This window comes from Nothoprocta perdicaria, unplaced genomic scaffold (genome assembly GCF_003342845.1).
Source record: "Nothoprocta perdicaria isolate Ctin4 unplaced genomic scaffold, notPer1 scaffold_27, whole genome shotgun sequence".
In the NCBI taxonomy this organism is placed as follows: domain Eukaryota; kingdom Metazoa; phylum Chordata; class Aves; order Tinamiformes; family Tinamidae; genus Nothoprocta; species Nothoprocta perdicaria.
In genome coordinates, this window is record NW_020455499.1 from 5,208,358 (window position 1) to 5,226,481 (window position 18,124).

The 18,124-nt window shown below is 39.4% G+C and overlaps 1 protein-coding gene across 1 annotated transcript in view; it reads left to right on the forward strand.

Moving 5' to 3' along the window:
• DPP10 (dipeptidyl peptidase like 10) overlaps nucleotides 1-18,124 on the forward strand; it is a 170,819-nt gene that overhangs the window by 46,780 nt on the left and 105,915 nt on the right. Inside the window, exons 3-4 of the mRNA XM_026040866.1 lie at nucleotides 8,144-8,238; nucleotides 17,504-17,578. Coding sequence (XP_025896651.1) covers nucleotides 8,144-8,238; nucleotides 17,504-17,578 — 170 coding nt within the window. The remainder of the gene's footprint in view (nucleotides 1-8,143; nucleotides 8,239-17,503; nucleotides 17,579-18,124) is intronic.

Genomic DNA, 18,124 nt, shown 5'->3' on the forward strand with positions numbered 1-18,124 from the left:
CTTGTTACTCTAGTATCGAGGCTAGTAAACTCTAGTTAGAGTTTTCATTTGCCTTTATTCATTTGCTTTTGTAGTGCTTTGTCTGGGTCTGTTCTAAAAGTGAAGGAGACTTCCTGTACTTCTTGTAGGAGACTAATTATAACCTAAATACTGTTTTTATTCAACTTTTCTTCATTATCAAACACCTCTTCAAATGGTATAAGTTTCCTTTGGCTCTCACATAGCTATTGTTTGGATGGTGACAAGATTGGAACAATCTGGTGACAAGATTGGAAGAAAAGTAGAGAGTTTTTGGTGTGTGGACTTCCTTTCTTGGGCAAAGCTAGCATGGGGCTTGTTACAGTGAGATAGCTAGTATGAGCAGCAATAGATGTGCTCTCAGCAACCTTTTTTTTCAAATAAGAAATTATTTAGACAAYGAAAGATTCATTTTCTAAAAGGTACCTTTTAAACCTAGTGCAGAATAAATATTTCCATGAAAGTGCCACTAACAGGTACCTAATCTTGTAGAGAAATGGTGAAAGTGTGGCTCAGTTGAAATGTGACGTCTGTGGCATATTGAAATTTTGTCTGTATCTGTAATATCTTTCTAAATGACTATTTTATTTAATTAGCAAACACTTAATTAGACAAAGATTTGTCTAGCACCTCCTGTTCATTAAATCAGAAAGCATTCTCTATTTTAATTAGCATGACATTTTCTATAATCAATTTAATGAAATGCCATCTGCAGTTCTAATAATATTGTATACAGCAAAGGCTGATTGACATATGTGTTGACAGCAAGCTATCAACCTTCTCTTATGTTCTTATTTAAAAAAAAAAAAGTAAAATATAAACTAAAATATAAAGGGAAGAAGGTTCCTGATATTGTATGTGCTGCAAAGAAGAACATTATTTGAACAAACAAAAACTTGACAAACAGGAAATTTAGGGGAATTAATAATAGGAATTAAGGAGAATTTACATTTACAATCTCCAGGTTAAAACTTTCTGTAATTTCCAAAGACTGCCCTTGCTTTGGAAACTGTGGGCCTGATTTTCAGCACTGCTTGGATGTCTCTCCATCTACCTACCTCTCTGTGCAGGTGCTACCTCAGCTTCCAAAATGCTCAGCAGGTTTCTGGCTGCGGCCACGGCCTGGGCCGCATGGCGGGAGGCACTGTCAGGTGATGAAGGCTGGTGTCCATCCCTGCACCGCTCATTACCAGGAAAAAGGGGACAAAAAATGCTCCAGACTTCTGTACTGCTCATCGTTTGTAGTGAGGAGAGGTTGGAATGTGATTGCTTGAAGAACTTCAGTGCTTAGTTCTTTCTCTGCTCTTTTAGGCATCTATCTTAGGCTAAGATTTACAGTGTACAAACCAGTAAATAAAGCCAGGAATTAGCTGTCTGTGTTCCAGGTTTACAAATCAATTCTTTCTTCCAATATTCAATTGCAATATTAATAAATTCTAACACAGTATTGAGCCACCTCCTAACAAGTTGAAAATATTGTGTTGTCATTGGAGTTGATGGATCCACACAAATTTGCTTCAGGAGGTATGTTAAAATACATCTTATGACTAACATATAATCCAAATTTAGTGTATATTATACCAGAATACTTTTGTCTTGTAAAAAGTTTTAACAGCACTATCTTAGTAGTAGTAGTAATAAAAATTTAATRGAAGTATATACTGCTTTTTCCCAAAGGAGAGGACACTGTTGACTCTCCTTTTAACTATTAGCATCTGCAAAGGTTTTTGGATGTAATATCAGACTTGGTAGAAATGTAGATTTATGAGCCAGAGAGATTTTGGTTTTCCAATAAGCTTGGGTTACTATTAACTCTGAGGGTAGAGGAGAGAAAAGTACAGTGTGAAAGGTATGCATCAGGTTAGTAGGCTGCCAAGTGGAATAGAATAATAGAGCAATATTCAGTGGAATAATAATATTCAGTGGTATAAACCTGCTGAAAGGAATGCAGCACCRGCCTGAAATTCAGCGTGAGCAGGGTATTTGGAGGCTTATATCCAGGAATCTCCCAGCTTCTTTGATTTTTGTGCATCAAAACTACCCTTAAATGCTCAGAGTCCATGCAGGGTAGGTTCCTGCTTTTATGCTTTATSTGGGAAAATCCACTTATGACTGAAGCTGTTGGATCTGCAGGAATAGACCAACAGTGTAACACTGAAGAGCTTCAACAGCACAACATTGAGGACTTTGCCTCCAAACTTAATATTTAGTCAACTAAGCATATCTCCTCTGGTCTGGGATCTCATGTAGTCCAGACCTAAACTCCTGCAGAAATGTCAAAGCATTTCCTGTCACATKTTATCATTGGCATTTAGGATAAGACTGGTTTTCTCTTGGTTCTCCCAGCTGAAATTTGCAGTTAGCTACTCTCTCCTAACACTTTATGAGAGATGGAGAATCTCTTCAGTTCTTTGAAAAATCGCTACTTGTTTATCAGCCTGAAGCTTGTTGTGTCATACACAGGTCAGAATACAGAGATACAACTGCTAAAAGAAGAGAAATTCTAAGTACTGAAAAGCTGACTCAGTACTGAGATGCAAATGAATAGGGCACTGGACTAAATCTCAAGTGATTAGAATATCTTGTCGTGCTCTTGATATCTGATGTGACCTGATGCAGATCATTGCAGCTTTGTGTTTATCTGCTTTATCTGTTACTTCAGAATTTTGTTCTAAATTTTGTTTTGAATTCTGTTTTGAATTTTTCAGAACAGAACAGGACAGGAAACTGTGATACATAATCCAGCCTCTAACATGACAGAGGCATACATCTGTAAAATGAAACAAGGAAAGGGTTGGGTTTTGAGGAAGTAGTCGCCCTGCTTAATTGCATCCTTGTGAAATAATGTGCAGTTGCTGTCTCTGCGTAAATCCCTTTTTTTTTTTTTCTTTCTTTTCAATTTGTTGAAGTAACAATGTTAATTTGGGAAACACTGGTAAAGAGAAGAAAAAGGCTCACAATGGACTAACATCACTTGTTTCAAATAATTACGTGATTTATTTAGCAAAACAATTATAATCTAGTTACTGCTTCTCATAGCCTTCCTTACAGATGTAGTCATTGTTATTAGGAATTACAGGGGATGGTTCTGAATATGAGTAAATTGTTCGGTGTTTGGAATACAGAAGTTTAGCTGTAGATCAGTAGATCTGCATCAGAGTATATAAGAACTTGCTCTTTTACCCTAGTCCATGTCATGTCAATTACAGAAGGAGTTGCTTAAGTTCAGTGACATGTGAAATTGGAGATCATATCCATCAAAAAACTCCCCAGCACTCAGAATCATTCTTTCAGAATGCTAAATGGTTAAAGGCTGAATACTTGTAGGCTAATTTCTTTCACTAGTGCAATTCAGGGCTTTATTTTTAATAATAGCTATGTCATTCAGAGTGGGATTTGGTTCATCTGTTTTTCCTAACTAGCACATTCTTTTAATTAAAAGAGCTTGAACTTTTTTAGATCACGTGACTGTGTATGATTTCAGATGGGGCTAGTTGGAACAACGGTTGCTGCAAATAAATTCTGTGGTATTTAGGACAGGGCAGAGCACTGTCAGTTCAATAAATGAGGGTAAATAAGTTATTGCAGAATTGTCAAGAACGGGCATCAAAGATCTTCTTCATTTTCAAATGAACACAGTTAGCAAACACACCTTGTTTGAACATCTTCCAATACTTTTCCTTAAAGGCAGTATTGACGCCAGCTCCTGAGCTGTCACTCTTGCCTTGGGCTGTGCTGAGAGTCTAAGTAGGAGCTCCCCAAACGTTCCTCTTGCTGGGAGGATGGCTGCAGTCTGTCACTGCTCTTCAGACAAGTATTTTTAAAACGTCCTCTAAGCAATACTTGAGGACGAGCGGAAATGAGAGTAGCTCTTCAGTATTTTTCCCTTGGGCTCTTCCCTTTCCTCACTCAAACTGAAGAGGGCTTCAGGGGAAAGGGATGCTGCTCATGGTATCAGCAGAGTGCAGGAGCTGTGGGGACGCTGTGAGCAGTCCTGGACCCTCTGAACTCCATGTGGAGTGGGGATGGGTTAGAAAGGAAGATTTAGGCACCAAGTAAGCCTTGACAGCTTCTGCTGGGCAGCTGCAACGCAAAACTGACTGATGGGTTTGCTGCTTTCTTGCTGAAGGTACTCATGGAGACTCCTCCATGCTCCTGGGAGCACCAGAGAAGAAGATTGAGAAGCTTCAGGTCCTTTAGGCTGGATTAGGAAAGAAATTCCAGAGCTGCTATGGAAGGAATAGGGATTGTTTCATGATAGAACCAGGAGCATGTTCATGCTTGTGTGTGTGTGTGTATGTGTGTGTAAATGAATTGATAATAATAGGTAAAGGGAAATCTGAACAGAGTCTGCAAAGGAAAAGGGAAAAAATATCATAAAAAAATAAAATTAGGAAAATCAAGTGTCTGTAATTCCTTTAAGAAAAAACACTTGAAAAATTATCAGAACTGCAATATGATGAATTGATTATCAATTGTGAGTGCTGCGAGAGTTTAATTATATATAACATATGTATATATAATCTATCTATAGATATATCTAATATATCTATAGATATATCTAATATATCTATAACCCGCTTGGATGCAATCCTGCTCCACATGCTCTAGGTGAACCTGCGTGTGCAGGGAGGTTGGACTAGATGACCTCTGAAGGTCCCTTCCAACCTTAAGGATTCTGTGATTCTATGACAATATGGTCTTTGCTACTGTTTTTATATCGCTTTTTACAATTTACTTTGTAGTTCCATATAAAAGTAACACTTTTTATAGCATACAATGAAATGTTCTTGCTTACATAAAACAGGGTTTTGCTTCATTTATCCGAAATGCAAGAGATTATCAAGTAGCTTTTAGAAAGTGTTTTATATGTGAAAATTTCAATTTACCTAGATATTATTGGTGCAAATGTAGAACGAAGAAGCAGAACTTTTGTGATCTAAATTCTTCACATTAGAGATAGGACAGGTAAGAAAGAGTGTTACCTTTTAAAAACATATAGCAATCTGGTTGTGAATACAGACATTTTAGCCTCATAATGATAAAAGAAATTAAATTTGTTCTGCAGTTGATTTCTGTGAGCAGATGTAATATTTACTTTGCTGATTTGGGTGACATGACCATACTGTGATGATCACAGAAGAGATTTTTTTTTCTTTTTCTTTGCTTTTAAAAAAGCTCATCAATTTGCTTCATTCTTTGTGAAAATCCAAGAAGTTGCAGAGATGCTGTTCAGCAGCTGGTTTGGCTAATGGAGCCATACATCCCCTAGGCAATCTCCGTTGGAGTCAGCCTGAGAAATAAACTGAAAATGAGATGGAATAAATTTTGAAAATAAGATAGATAAATTCTTCCTGAAGATAATTATCCGTAATAACAGCTCTGAACCTACCATGTCTTCATCTGTCTGTATGTCCATTCACTGTTGAAYTATGTAGTTTATTAGCTTATATAGACAAATTTTAAGTCTGTTTTCTAACAAAACAGTGAGTTCAGTGAGTTTAGTTAAACTAGATATTGTAGCCCCAGTAAAATACCTTAAGTAACAGTACAGGCAGTGAATAGGGATGACATAGGGTCCCTCTTGCTGGAGCTCCTGGATTTGGAAAGCCCTTCCCGCACTATATCCCAGCATAGAGGCTGAAGTGCACCCTGCAGACGGAGGCAGCAGGAGGAAGGAAGAGGATTAGTGCTTGCATATGTCTGGGGAAAAAATACGATTCTGAAAGGCATGGAATTTACATGCTGTTCCTTTGAGCATCCTGCTAGGCACACATCCAAGAGGACTCGCTGAGCAAGGTTGTAGCACTAACCAACCCCAGTGTCCCCTCTGCAGCTGAGATCAATATTTGATAATTTGTAGTGCAGTAGAAGGCATAAACAGGAGATGAATTATGAATCAGAAGGAAATATAAATATCCCTTGATCCCCTAGGCAGTCAACTAAAGGAAAAAAAAAAAAAAGCCCAAAGTTTGAGGGGTTTATTAAAATTGCCTTAACAGAGCTACAGAAGAGAGTCCTGTTGTGAACAGTGCAGACAACACAGTATTCCCACAGATGCCTCACTGAAGTGGATGAGGGAATGAGCAGAGGGAGTTAAATCAACRCATTCCAGGCCAGGACAGAGAACAGCAGCCTCTCAGCTCAGCCTTTTGTGTCTTTCCCCCCTACTCAGCCTAAATTCATTCTCATCATAGAGGTTCAAGGCATACCTTTAAAGAAGAGATTCCCGGGATGGGCAATTCTCTCATCTCCTTTGYTAACTCTTCCACGTTACACAATCTCCATATGCATCATCATCTTCTTCTTAACTATGTGTCAGTCTATGTATATATATGTATATGTGTGTGTGTATATGTGTGTGTGCATATGTGTGTATGTGTGTGTATGACCTAGATGTCTTTGAACTTAGCCTGAATAATTTTAGCTAGTCATTTTAATGTTGGCCTTCTGATCCCAAGTAATATTGARGCTTTCTTAGCTCCCAGATTTTCCCATTTCCTGCTCTTCTCACAGCATGCCTTCCGAGGACTGCCCACGTTGTGCCAGTGGCAGTCCTACCAGTGGAGTGAAGACACAAGACCATCCTGCTGCTTTTACTGGTGATGCTTGTGTGCTGAACAGTCGCCTCAACCCTTTCCACCATCGTATTGTTTTGAGAGCTGACAGGAAGCTATTTATTTGTATAAGCCCATAAACTTCTCTTTCTGTTCTCTTTTCCAATTACAATCTCTCGTCTACAGTTATGATTGGCTAGGTAGAGAAAGATTGCTTGGTACCTTCTATTTCTCATTATTTTTCTTAGCAATACTGTCTTTAATCCCCCTAATGTGTTTCCTGTTAATTCTCTATAATGTAAGGTCTGGAACACCATGTCGTGGGGTAATAAATCAAATGCCTCCAAGAAATCCCAATATACAGTTTCAGCATAGTTGCCTCTATCAAACATAACTCTGTCAAAATTTGTTTGACAAGATCTGTGTTCCATAAAATGCTGATGGGTATTAATTATAATGCTAGCTGTATTTTGGAGGTAGAATCCCAGATTTACTGTAACTCTGTTTTATTTAGGAGTGATGTCAGAATAACAATCAGCAGTGAATTTCTCTGACATTACTGGGGACTGGTAAAGTTCTTTTGTGTTTCCGTAGGCTTAATCCAGAACTTTCCATATACTTGATTAAATAAAATTCTCAAACCTGTTTTTAAATAAAACCAAGGAATCTGTGCTYAATCTCTTACTAATAATAGTGGGACATTTTTGAATCAAAATAGCATGTTGCATCAAGACTTACATGTGTATTGTGCATTTCTTGAAAAAAGATATTGGTGCCAACAGATACAAAGCCCTTTTCTTGGTAATCACAATCAACCACAATCAATTTTGTAATTTGTATTTTTCTTTATTTCCTCTTTTGTTTGGTTTTTTTTTTTTTTGTGTGTGTTTTGTTAGGGAAACATGATTCAGGTAAGGCAAAAAATGTGACAGAATTCACCCTGCAGAGTTTTAAATGTTTCCCAAATAGACCTAAGGAGCTTTAATCCTTTTCTATTAGCATAAAGCAGTTTACCTGACTATTGGGCATGCTGCAGTACAGCACTAACCACAGAGTGCACATAATCTTTTAAGATATGGTTGGTACCTACCTCTAGTCATAGAGTTAGCAGAGCTACTAGTACTGCTGTCTTGTGGAAGTGTTTCTAAGGAGGTGTGTGCAGATGGGTGTTTGGCATAAGCCTTCTGCTCAGTGGACACCTCCTTCTTGTWGTAGGCGTACTTGGACCTCAAGGTCTTGACGCAAGAGAAAGATGCTCCACAAGAGAGTTCTGATGCAGCAGATGTCCTGTGGTTCACAGCAATCCCACTGAGTGCCTCCTTGCCACATAAATTGTTCCCATTTAAGTGCAATCCTGTTCTTGAGGTGAACATTCTGTAGGGAATAAAATGGTATTCTTGAAGCTCAAGAAATAAATCAACAAAACTGGATATCATGGGTGGAAATCTTCTCTCAGTCATTTTTGCTTATTTTAGTAAGCTCTTTTAACATTTGTTTGTTTGTTTTCTACAGGTGTTGTTTTAAATACTGAATGTTTTTCCTAACTGTCAATGCCTTTGTTATTGCAGATACAGAAGTGGTGTATAAAAATAGGAATGGACATGTTATTGAGCTGAATGTAGAAACAAATTCAACCACATTATTATTGGAAAATACAACTTTTGTAAGTAATATATATTATTTACTTATTTAAAATATGTCACTTCTCAGTGGATGTCTGCCAACATGTTTACCTGTAACAGCAGAGATGGAGAAAATATGTTTGTAAGATAGATTATATATAAATGCAAAGTATAATCCATTCCTCTGTCAGTGCAATATTTCCAACTGAAGTTATTTGTTATTTTATTCAGCTTACCTGTAAATAACCAAGATGTTGGAGGATATATTGTTGGCAGCAGTCCATGCTTTGTTCAGGCCACTTGAAGGTTTACTCCTGGCATATGTGCTGGTGAATCTAACTGATGTCTGTTATAAGAGATTTCATAAAATGGGAGGAATGCTATTTTAAATTTTGAGGAGTAATTTTCCCTGTTTTAATCAAAATTGTAGCCTTTCAACAAATAAAAGGAAAATGTGAGGAAACAGGGTCAAGAGTGTTTTAAAATTGCATTAAGATTTTCTTTTAGAAAAATAAACAAGTCTATAAAGAGAGAATACATCTTTCAGCCCTACTAGTTTCCTGCTTATCTGTTCTTTTGTGATTTAATGGCAAACAGGTGTTGGAGGGTTATTCCTCTTGACCAGTGCATGGTATGTGCACGAGTGACTTTCATATGTTACTAACGGTAATTGCTCAGAAATGTTTGAATACTTAGTCTACATTTTTGCTTGTTTTGCCTAGTGCTGTTATTCTCTGTGAATCTGCTTRTATCCTATCCTATAATTCTCACTTACCAGAGTTTTCTAGCGTAAATGCTGCTTATCAGTCTTTTCTCATAAGTACCCCATACAGACCTCTGGCTATTGAATATTCCCACCTATTTTTTGTATGGAGGTGTGTGTGTGAGTGCACATGTGCATGGCTCATCAGAGGAGTAACGGTCTTGGACCCATGGGTCACCTTCGGTGTGCAGCTTGATTGCAAGCAGCTATTTGGACGTTTCTGTCTATAAAACTTGACTTGTATGACAAGACTCAGGCTTCCTCTTGAATGAATTCATCTCCTTTTGGCTACAAGTGTTAGATGCAGGCGTGAGATGTCAAGGGCAATGCAGCAGCACAAACTTTTCAGRCCATTAGACTAAAGCAGTCATGCCAGGTCAGGATAGAGCAATGATGGAGTTTTTCCCTCTGCAAGAAAAGTTGCTTTTCTCTGGGTTTTCTTTACAAGTAACTAATTCATCCATAAGTCACAAGTGTTCACATGGAATTCAATGAAAAAGCTGCAAACAGAGCAGGAACAGGAAATCTCAGGAACATTGTGATATGTATTTGGCAGAGATGGAAAAGGTTGCTCTGCCCAAGTCTCTGCAGCAAGTCCTATCAGGAGAGCCTAGCACTCYAGACTCAGGCTCTTTGGCTGAAAGCAGAACATGTCCCATTCTTCTAAGTGCCTTTGTCCCCAAATCCATGCWGCCAAATGTGTTTCATCTAAAGTTAGGCACCTGAATCGTTAATCAGACGTTTTCCCCGCTCAATGTCACATTTGCTTAATCACTGGTGCATAATTAGAGCAGTGCTGGTTTAATGACTCTGCAGAGCTGTCTTATATTAATAAAAAATATAACAGCTCCAAGATAGKCTGGGGTGATGCAAGTTCCCTCGTTCTCCCCTATCAAAGAGTTTTAGTCATGGAAGAGTCACCTTTAGAGGGAAGTTATTAGTCTCCTTGGGAATATGCATCCCCTGTCCCATTTGCTGCTCTGCTCTAGCAGCCAACAGCAAAGGCAAAGTTTTTCTTAAGCGATGTTGATAATTGTCCATTGAAAATTAAACTGCCGTGATAAACTCTGCAGAGTTTTATGAGAGACTAGTGGCTGGTAATGGCTCTTTGTCCCTGCTGGTTGGGCTGTATTGGAACCAGCAGCTTAGAAGTGATTTGCTTTTCTTTCCTCCTCACTAATCCCTGAAGCAGCGAGCTGCTGGGCGCGCGTCGCTGCTCGGGTTTTGCATCTCAGAGGCTGCTGCGCTTGGGCAAAGACATTTCTTCTGTCTTCTGCTGTGCTCCCTTTCTGTGTGAGCATCAGCCCAAAAAGCAGGCTGTAGTTTTGTTAAAAACGGCTGTGTTATATATGAAAGATTTCCTAAAAATAGCTGGGTTTTAACTCATGAGGCTGACCTGGAAAGAGGAAAAGCTGGTGTTTTGTTAGTTTGAGGTGGCTGTTTCTCTTCTGTGAGAACTGTCTGTCCAAAGTTCCCGGGCTAAAATATATTTTTTTTTCTAATTTCACTAGGATTTATTGACGCAGTGGAAGAAATGGTTGCACTTCAGTCTAATTAAGCCATTTGTCCTCTTCAAATGGAATCTTTTGCTGTGAACACCCTATTAGTAAAACAATCTAGCCTTTATATAATTAAGCTATTAGCAAAGCAATCTAATGGATAACAGAATACAATGATATAAGAGACAATAGTAGCTTTTAAAGCACCAGGAAAACCTATTAGCATCTCTGGAGGTCATGGTTTAAAGTCACCTTTCTAAGCAATACCTATCCTCTGAATTTATGTGTGTAGTGCATCTTATTTAAGCTGCCTAATAAATGGTTAATATTCTAAGCCAGTGGCCCAGAAATGTTAACAGCTGGAGGCTGGGCGACTTCCTTATCAAATGGAGCCAAAAAAGCCCTAGACATTAATCACTGTGTGGCATCCTGACGCTTGCAATGCTGCCTCGATAGACGATTACAATATGTTCCCGCTCGCAGCCGAGGTGCCTGTCACTGTGATGGGCAGCGACCAAGTATTCAGCGTGTAGCCACCCTTTCCTACACATCACAGTCCCAAAATAAATTAACGATATAGCAAATTTATGACAGCAATTTTAGTATTATTTTTCGGCTTTCGGCTTTTGCAAATCACTTGGTAGATAAATAGGCAGTGACTAAGGGCAGGTTACGGTTCGTGCAGAGCTCAGCCACCAGATGAGCTGTGCTGGAGAACAGGTTTGGAGGTCTGTCCATCTGGTCCCTTATCAGCCACCTAGCTCAGCCTCCCTGCTTGGTTTAAGCCCCAAGCAAAATAAAAAGGGAAATTCAGAGGTGAGACAAAACAAATGTAGGCACGGTGTGTTCGTGTATAATACTGAACATACTGCAACCTCTGAAAGAGGTCATTAGAGATTCTCCCTTGATTTCTTCCTCTGAAAAAAGAATAGYTATGCAAAAGCAATAGCTGTTATTTTTTAGGCATAAATCCCTCTGCTTCTGTGGTAGATGTATAGAAAAAAATCAAAGATGTCATGCATGCATCCTAGCAAACACTTGTTCCTAGATGAGAAGCACATCTGGCATGGCTCCTTAATCATTCCTCTCATCCCAGATGATGAGATACCACAGACTAAGAGGTTCCTGAGTAGTATGTAATGCCATATTTTACACATCTGATTGGATTCACTTAGGAAATGTGGATTGTGGAGGAAGGCATTCACCAAAGCCTCCCTTGCTGTAGGCCTTGCACTCTTCTCCACAGTGCCAGTCATAGACCTGCTCTCCTCTTTCATCTCCGTGCCTTTCCAAGAAGGTGTTCCTTCCAAGCCCAGGCAGAAGGTTCATTCTGGTCCACATCAAACACATCTTAAGGCGCCAGCCTGATCCCAGGGGCTTGCCTGGAAGATGTAATGGGGTATGTCACATTACTGTGTTTCTGCAGGCCATCCTTCTTCACCCAAGGCTGGGGAGAGCAGGATTGCTTCTTGCTGGGGGCTAATTAGGGGACATCGTCAGCATGGTGAGCCCAGAAGGAGCAGCCCTGGCTCATGAATCATGATTAGGCTGTGACAGCCCACCTGTGAAAACTCAGTGGGGGCTTCGCAGCCAAGAGTTGGGAATTAGAGTTTTTGTCTGAACAGAATCTCTGGCAGGGATTTTTTTTCCCCTGCTGTTTTGCAGATCATTGTTCATAAACAGCTCTTCCTGCTGGTGATTCTCTTTTTATGATTTTCTTTGCATTTTATTTTTTGTTTTTGTTTTCTTCCTTCTCCATACCATAACCCTATCCTTTTCCACCAAGTAACTTGGTGTCASTATCTTCGTGCAGTTATAGTTCCTTTGGTGGTTAACAAGGCTTTAATTGCTTGTGCAGTTTACATGCTTGTACTTTAAGAGCCTTTCATGAAAGATTAATGGAAAGGTAATAATGGGAAACACACTGAACAACATTGTATAACCACATAAACAGTAGTAGTTGTGGCAATACTGGACATTTTAGAGATGTCCAAATGTAGGYGGTTATGGAAATCAAAGGTTATCTTCTATCTCATGCTCCTCTGAAGGTGCAGTGACCCTCTCACCAAAACCTTCTTTGCCAAGGGTTTTTTGTGAGCTAAGGTGCAGCCTGTGAGTTGAGGTGCAGCAGATGGAGGGGCCACAGTCCTAGAGGTTTGTTAATGGACCTGATGTCTGTCCAGGTGGAGGAGGTGTCCACGCACAGAGTGCTGCAGACAGAATGCTGATGTGATGGATAAGGGACTGTTGCAGAAAGTAGTTTGGGCTAACAACCCCAAAGACAGCAAATGTGAGGGAGAAAATGCTGTGATTTATTGGCCTAAGGTTATTTTCCACCAGTACAGTGACGGTGCCAGAGATTCAGGGAGATTTAGAGGTCTRCTCATGCTTCACATCCCACCACTGATGTTGCGGGGTGTGTGAGGATGTTCAGCAGGGCTGGAGGAGTTTGGGGGTTGTTTTTCTGAGAGCTGACAGTGCAGAACAGTGCATGGGCGGTGAACCCTCCACAGTGTATGGGTTAGTTTGGATCATGTTGTAGGTGATGGGTAGGGAACCTGGAGGTTAGAGCTAGGCATCCCAGCATGTAGCATCCCCACGGTCTGGGACCTGCACTCAGGTCTGGGAAAACGAGTGTCCTGGGAAGCAGTGCAGGAAGGAAAGTGGATATTCTCCAGTGTGCTAATTACTGTGCATTTCCCTAATTACAACCTAGCTCCTTTCTCAGAGGTGCTGCGTTTCCCCTGCTGCAGTATTTGCTCTTGGACTCTTGCACGCTCCCTCTTCTGACCTCCCCGTGGTCCCTATTCCCTTTTCTTTAGCAGTGCAGCTCCAAAATCTCCAAGAGCCAGTGCTGCAAGAGGAAACTTAAATACCAAATACCCCATCATTTTGTGGCTGCTGCAACTCTATCCCATCTTATCCCTCTTATGCACTGTTGGGCTGCTGCATTTAGTTAAAATTCTGCTGTAGGTGTAGATAGGCACTACAGAGAGTGGTGCAATTAGCTAAGTAACAGTATTCCTAACAGGCTTAAAGTGGTGGTCTAGAAATAGACTGAGTCTTGAAATATTTTATCCTTGATGAATGACAGAAGGACTAAAAGCCTAAATATGTGTAAAGTGGCTATTAAACAATAATTAGAGAAGGATAATAACATGAGTCTGGCAGATGGAAGTCTGCACAAAAGTAAAAGTTAGGAAACTGAAATGGGAGGAGGGGTAAAACCAAAGGAGAAAAATACCGAACAAGTAGGTTAGGTAAACTGCTTAGAAGTGAAAATTTCCTCTAGTTAATCRTCTTGAACTGTAATTTATTATTTCACTTTAAACTATCCCATTGAAACTATAAAAAAGACACTAAAATGTGTTTGACAGGATAAGGATGCTTTCCGATAGCTGTGGGCTAGACTGTCTCACAGTTCATTTCCATCTGTCTGCTTTATGGTATTGGTTTGAAAGGCTACAAATCAGGCACCGATTTAAATGTAATGGCAARGAAAATTCACCAACATTTTCTAAAGGGTGAAAATACTGAATTAGGACCTCAGGACCAAGGTTTAGGAAAACAAGAACTGAAGGGGATCTGGTGCCGTCAGGAAAAAAAMCAMACTCCTTACTGTGAGAGCTTTTTCTTTCAAAGAACCTAGCAATGTGTAGTGTTTAATATGGTTAGATCTAATTATATAGTGGGTAGGGGGTTTGTTTGGGTGAGAAATGCAAAATTAGACCTAGGAGCTTGTCTTTATGACTAGAAAAAGTGATGTCAAACTCAGCAACATAGGTAAAACTGACAACAGATTTATGAATTAAGATCAGAAGAAAGTGTACTGGCATTTAAAAAATTGTGCTTTGGCTCCTCATTATGCAACTGTGTGAAATGCAACTRTTTTAAGGATAGGAACAGTTTATCTTGTCAAATATGTTTTCTGCTTGAATGCAGCCGATGGTGTTCACAGGGATGTGAGGTGTTGATGGAGCCAGATAGAATTGTCTGTTGTTCAGGCCTATTAAGAAGTTCCTGTGTCTTCTTCTTTCCCTTCTGCATTTCCTCTTGGCTCATTCAAGGGGGGACAGGGGCATGCACAGGGAGCACTGTGCAGAATTTCCTCCAGCCTCCTAACAAGCTGATCTTGGGCTGTGATGCAGAGGAAAAGTAGTCCAGCTTCTGCATCTAGGGACCATGCCTAATTAGCAAGCTSTATTTTTCCCCTTTCAGAGCTTATTTATCCAGAGATACATTTCTTATAGACCAAGAAGGGATAAACCCTAGAGGCATATCCATAAGGGCACCATTAAGGTCGGTCTTCCTGATGAAGGCTCAAACAGCTCCTGACAAAACAAGAAGCTYGAAGAGTTGCAGATATGCAGAGATGGTAGGGGAACAAGCAAGAACTTTCCAGGTTTTTCATAACAATACATTTGAGGTTTTCTAATTCCCACCATTTCCAATATGATATTTTCCCCACATTCTCTTTTAAACTTTGGAATGAGCTCTCCTGAGAAGAGAATATATCCCAGAGGCTAAAGCCCTCATGAACTTCTTTGTGATAAATAAGTATCTTATCCCTGCAGTGAATATCATGTATTTTTGTCTTGTCTTCAGTTTAAACAAACAAACAAAAAGAGAACTGTCTCATATGGGAGTTAGAGTCATGAGTAGCTGTAGAGTATCCCAGAGGCATCTGTGGTAGACATGCAGCCTGCTGGGAAGGGACTGAAACCTTCTCTCCAGCCCATCAAGCTCTGCTCTTCTCTCCTCAAGGAGGAGACTACTCAGGCAATGGTTACTCAAGGAAGCACCTAAAAAACATTTATGGAGAAAAAAATGAATCTGCCTGTCTTTTGTTTCCGTGAACTCACAGATTCTGAGCTTACTTTCCACGTTAGGGCAGAGAAAGTAGTTGTTTTCCCCCCCCCCCCCTATTATTAATCTAAAAAATAAACAACTCCCCACCCCAAAAACCCTGAAAATGTTTGTTACTCAGATCCCTTTGAAATTCAATTAAAAATGAAATTTTATTTCCTTGCAGCTTTAATTATAAGCCCAAACTCAAGAAATAGGCTAAKGATATTTTTAGGATTCTTTAAATCAGCATAGTTGTCAACCTTGGCAGTAGGGTTGGTTTCTACTGGTCTCAAATTTATCCTCTTGTTTCTTAAGTGGGGCATTAGAGAATATGGAATAGTTTTATGCTCCCCTCAGCAAGAATAATCCTACCAACAAAAGGAAAAATATTTTGCCAAAACCATTACCTGTAATTGAGAGATTATAACTTACTAGCACCCTGCTTTCACCTTGTGTCTRAGATAGTGCTGGAATCAGGCAGAGTTTTACAGGTGAGCACAAGCTTAATGAACAAGGTCTTGTTCAGCAGGATTCAAATGACTTTAAACCCCAAATCCACAAGACTACCTGGATCCAGAATAACAGGCTAGCTCTTGCTGGTGTTGCCTAATGCTGCCAGTAATTTGCAGCTGAGCTGCTCAGGTGTTCTGCATTAAGTGCATTGTTATTTTTGTAGTGATACAATCAGGGCCTGAGGAGTCTTCCTAGATGTAGGAAATGATGAGTGGCTTATTTTCTGGAAGTTGCATATTGCTGAAGGTAATGGGATAATAATTAATAAAGGGTCAGAAAGCAGAGGAATTCCACCTCTCAAAAGGTTTTCTGTGACTTGTCTAATAAGGGAAGGTAGTTCATATGTGGTTAGTTTCTGTTGAAAGGTGGTATCCCTCAAAAACTAGTTGGCACACAGCAGGAATCTAATCTGCATGCTTTGTAGAAAAAAAAAATCTGTAATTATCCTTTTTGTCGTTTTACCTTAAGACTTCCTTCTTCTTAGGAAGAATTTTCTTTCTAATTGGGATAGCATCATGCTCTTTTAATACAGATTTTCTTTTTTTTTTTTTTTTTCCCTCTTTTGATTCATTAATTTGCTTCTGGTTCTATTATCTAGGGGCTTGCTTTTAACATATATGTCAAAATACAGCGCATTCTCTGTTTGCTGATATATCAGGCCCCTTACTTGGAGGAATAGCTCTGAAGCTGCTCTGAATGTATTGGTTTGTGACTTCTAGCTTGCGTACCTTAAAGCCCTGTTGAATTCATTAATTTAGCAGTGGAATTAGACTAAGCAGAACGGAATGCATAAGAAGCAGAATAAGGAAAAGCCTTTGAATGCTGGATAACTGTAGTTCTGCATAGCTATTCATTTATTTTCTTTTATCTTGTACTTTTGTGATTCTGTTAGTTTCCCCATCCTACTTCTTCTATTCTTATCTACATTTTTTTTTAGTGCTTCTCCTCTTTCCTTTCATTCTGCACATGGATGTCTACAGTTTCATTTAAAATTATTTCCTTCAATGCCCTTTAAAGCATGCTCTTATCTTCCTCTTACATTAGATGCATTAAATTCTTTCCGACATCAACATTACCCCTTGATTAAATTACAGCCCTGAATTCAATTGGGTGTCATGTAGTCTTAGCTAGATATAAAGCAATATTAGTTTTATAATGATACCTTATGTTTCACTTTTCTTTCCACTAAGCGTTTTACTTACAAGAAAGAGAGATTTTCTTTAGTGCAAGCTGTCTTGCAAAATGTTTATATACGTGGTCTTAAAAGAAAAGCAATAGAGACACAGTGCACAGCTATKCTTTCCCTTGTACATTATCTTTATGCTTAACCTCGTGATGAATCTCCCTCATAATCATTCATGAAGTACCCACCAAGCGAAGCACCCTCCATCATCCTCTGCAAATGAATTGGTTATAGTTGCTATCCGTGAGCACGGTGCTTGCCATCGTGTCAGAAAAACTCATCGAYGACTTAATTTGTTTTTAGAATAGAAGTCAGATTCATCTATTGAGGTCCTTCTGATAGCAGCAAATTAGACTAAGAATTCTTTTGACCCTTCTTTYGGGAAAGCTATATAGGGATTCTTAACCAGAACTGGAAGCTTGTAAATTAAATGTAAGAAAAACTTAGAAATAAAAAATGATCCCTATTGTCTACTCACTCATGCTATTATTTAATTTTAGGTAACTTTCAAAGCATCAAGATACTCAGTTTCACCAGACTTMAGGTTCGTTCTTCTCGCGTACGACGTTAAACAGGTAAGTCTTCTGCTCACACAGCCTGCAGAGCCTCTGAATGGAAGCTCAGAGGCACTTGTGGCTTTTGTCTGCAGTTCCTCGTGTTATATTTGGATTCAGATGCGTATTTTCTCTGGACAAAACTTGATGATGAAATGATGATGTTTCACAATGTATGGAAATCTCAATGGGTGTTGATGGATATGGCTGTGAGGAAGCATCATGCTGCTGCTGTAGCAGAGCTTGCCTGGTTCCTGAGCTGCATTGGGTGCCAGCCTGTGGCTCACTATTTCTGTCTGGCCCAAGCAGATGTGTCTCTTGGTTATGTGCTATCCTGAGTGAAAATCCAGGCTGATTCAGGTTTTACACAAGTCTTATTGTTGTTACTTGAGTCTGAAACTGGGTAGTGTTATCTCAGCATCCAATGCTGTCTTTGTTTCTTGTGGCATRCAGGTAACAGAAATTTTGTAGGTTATTATTTTGTCAAGAAGAGCTTCAGTCAGTGATAACTGTAATAGAGTTTTCTAAAATAATAAACCTTTGAACACAGAACTGAAAAACATTTTA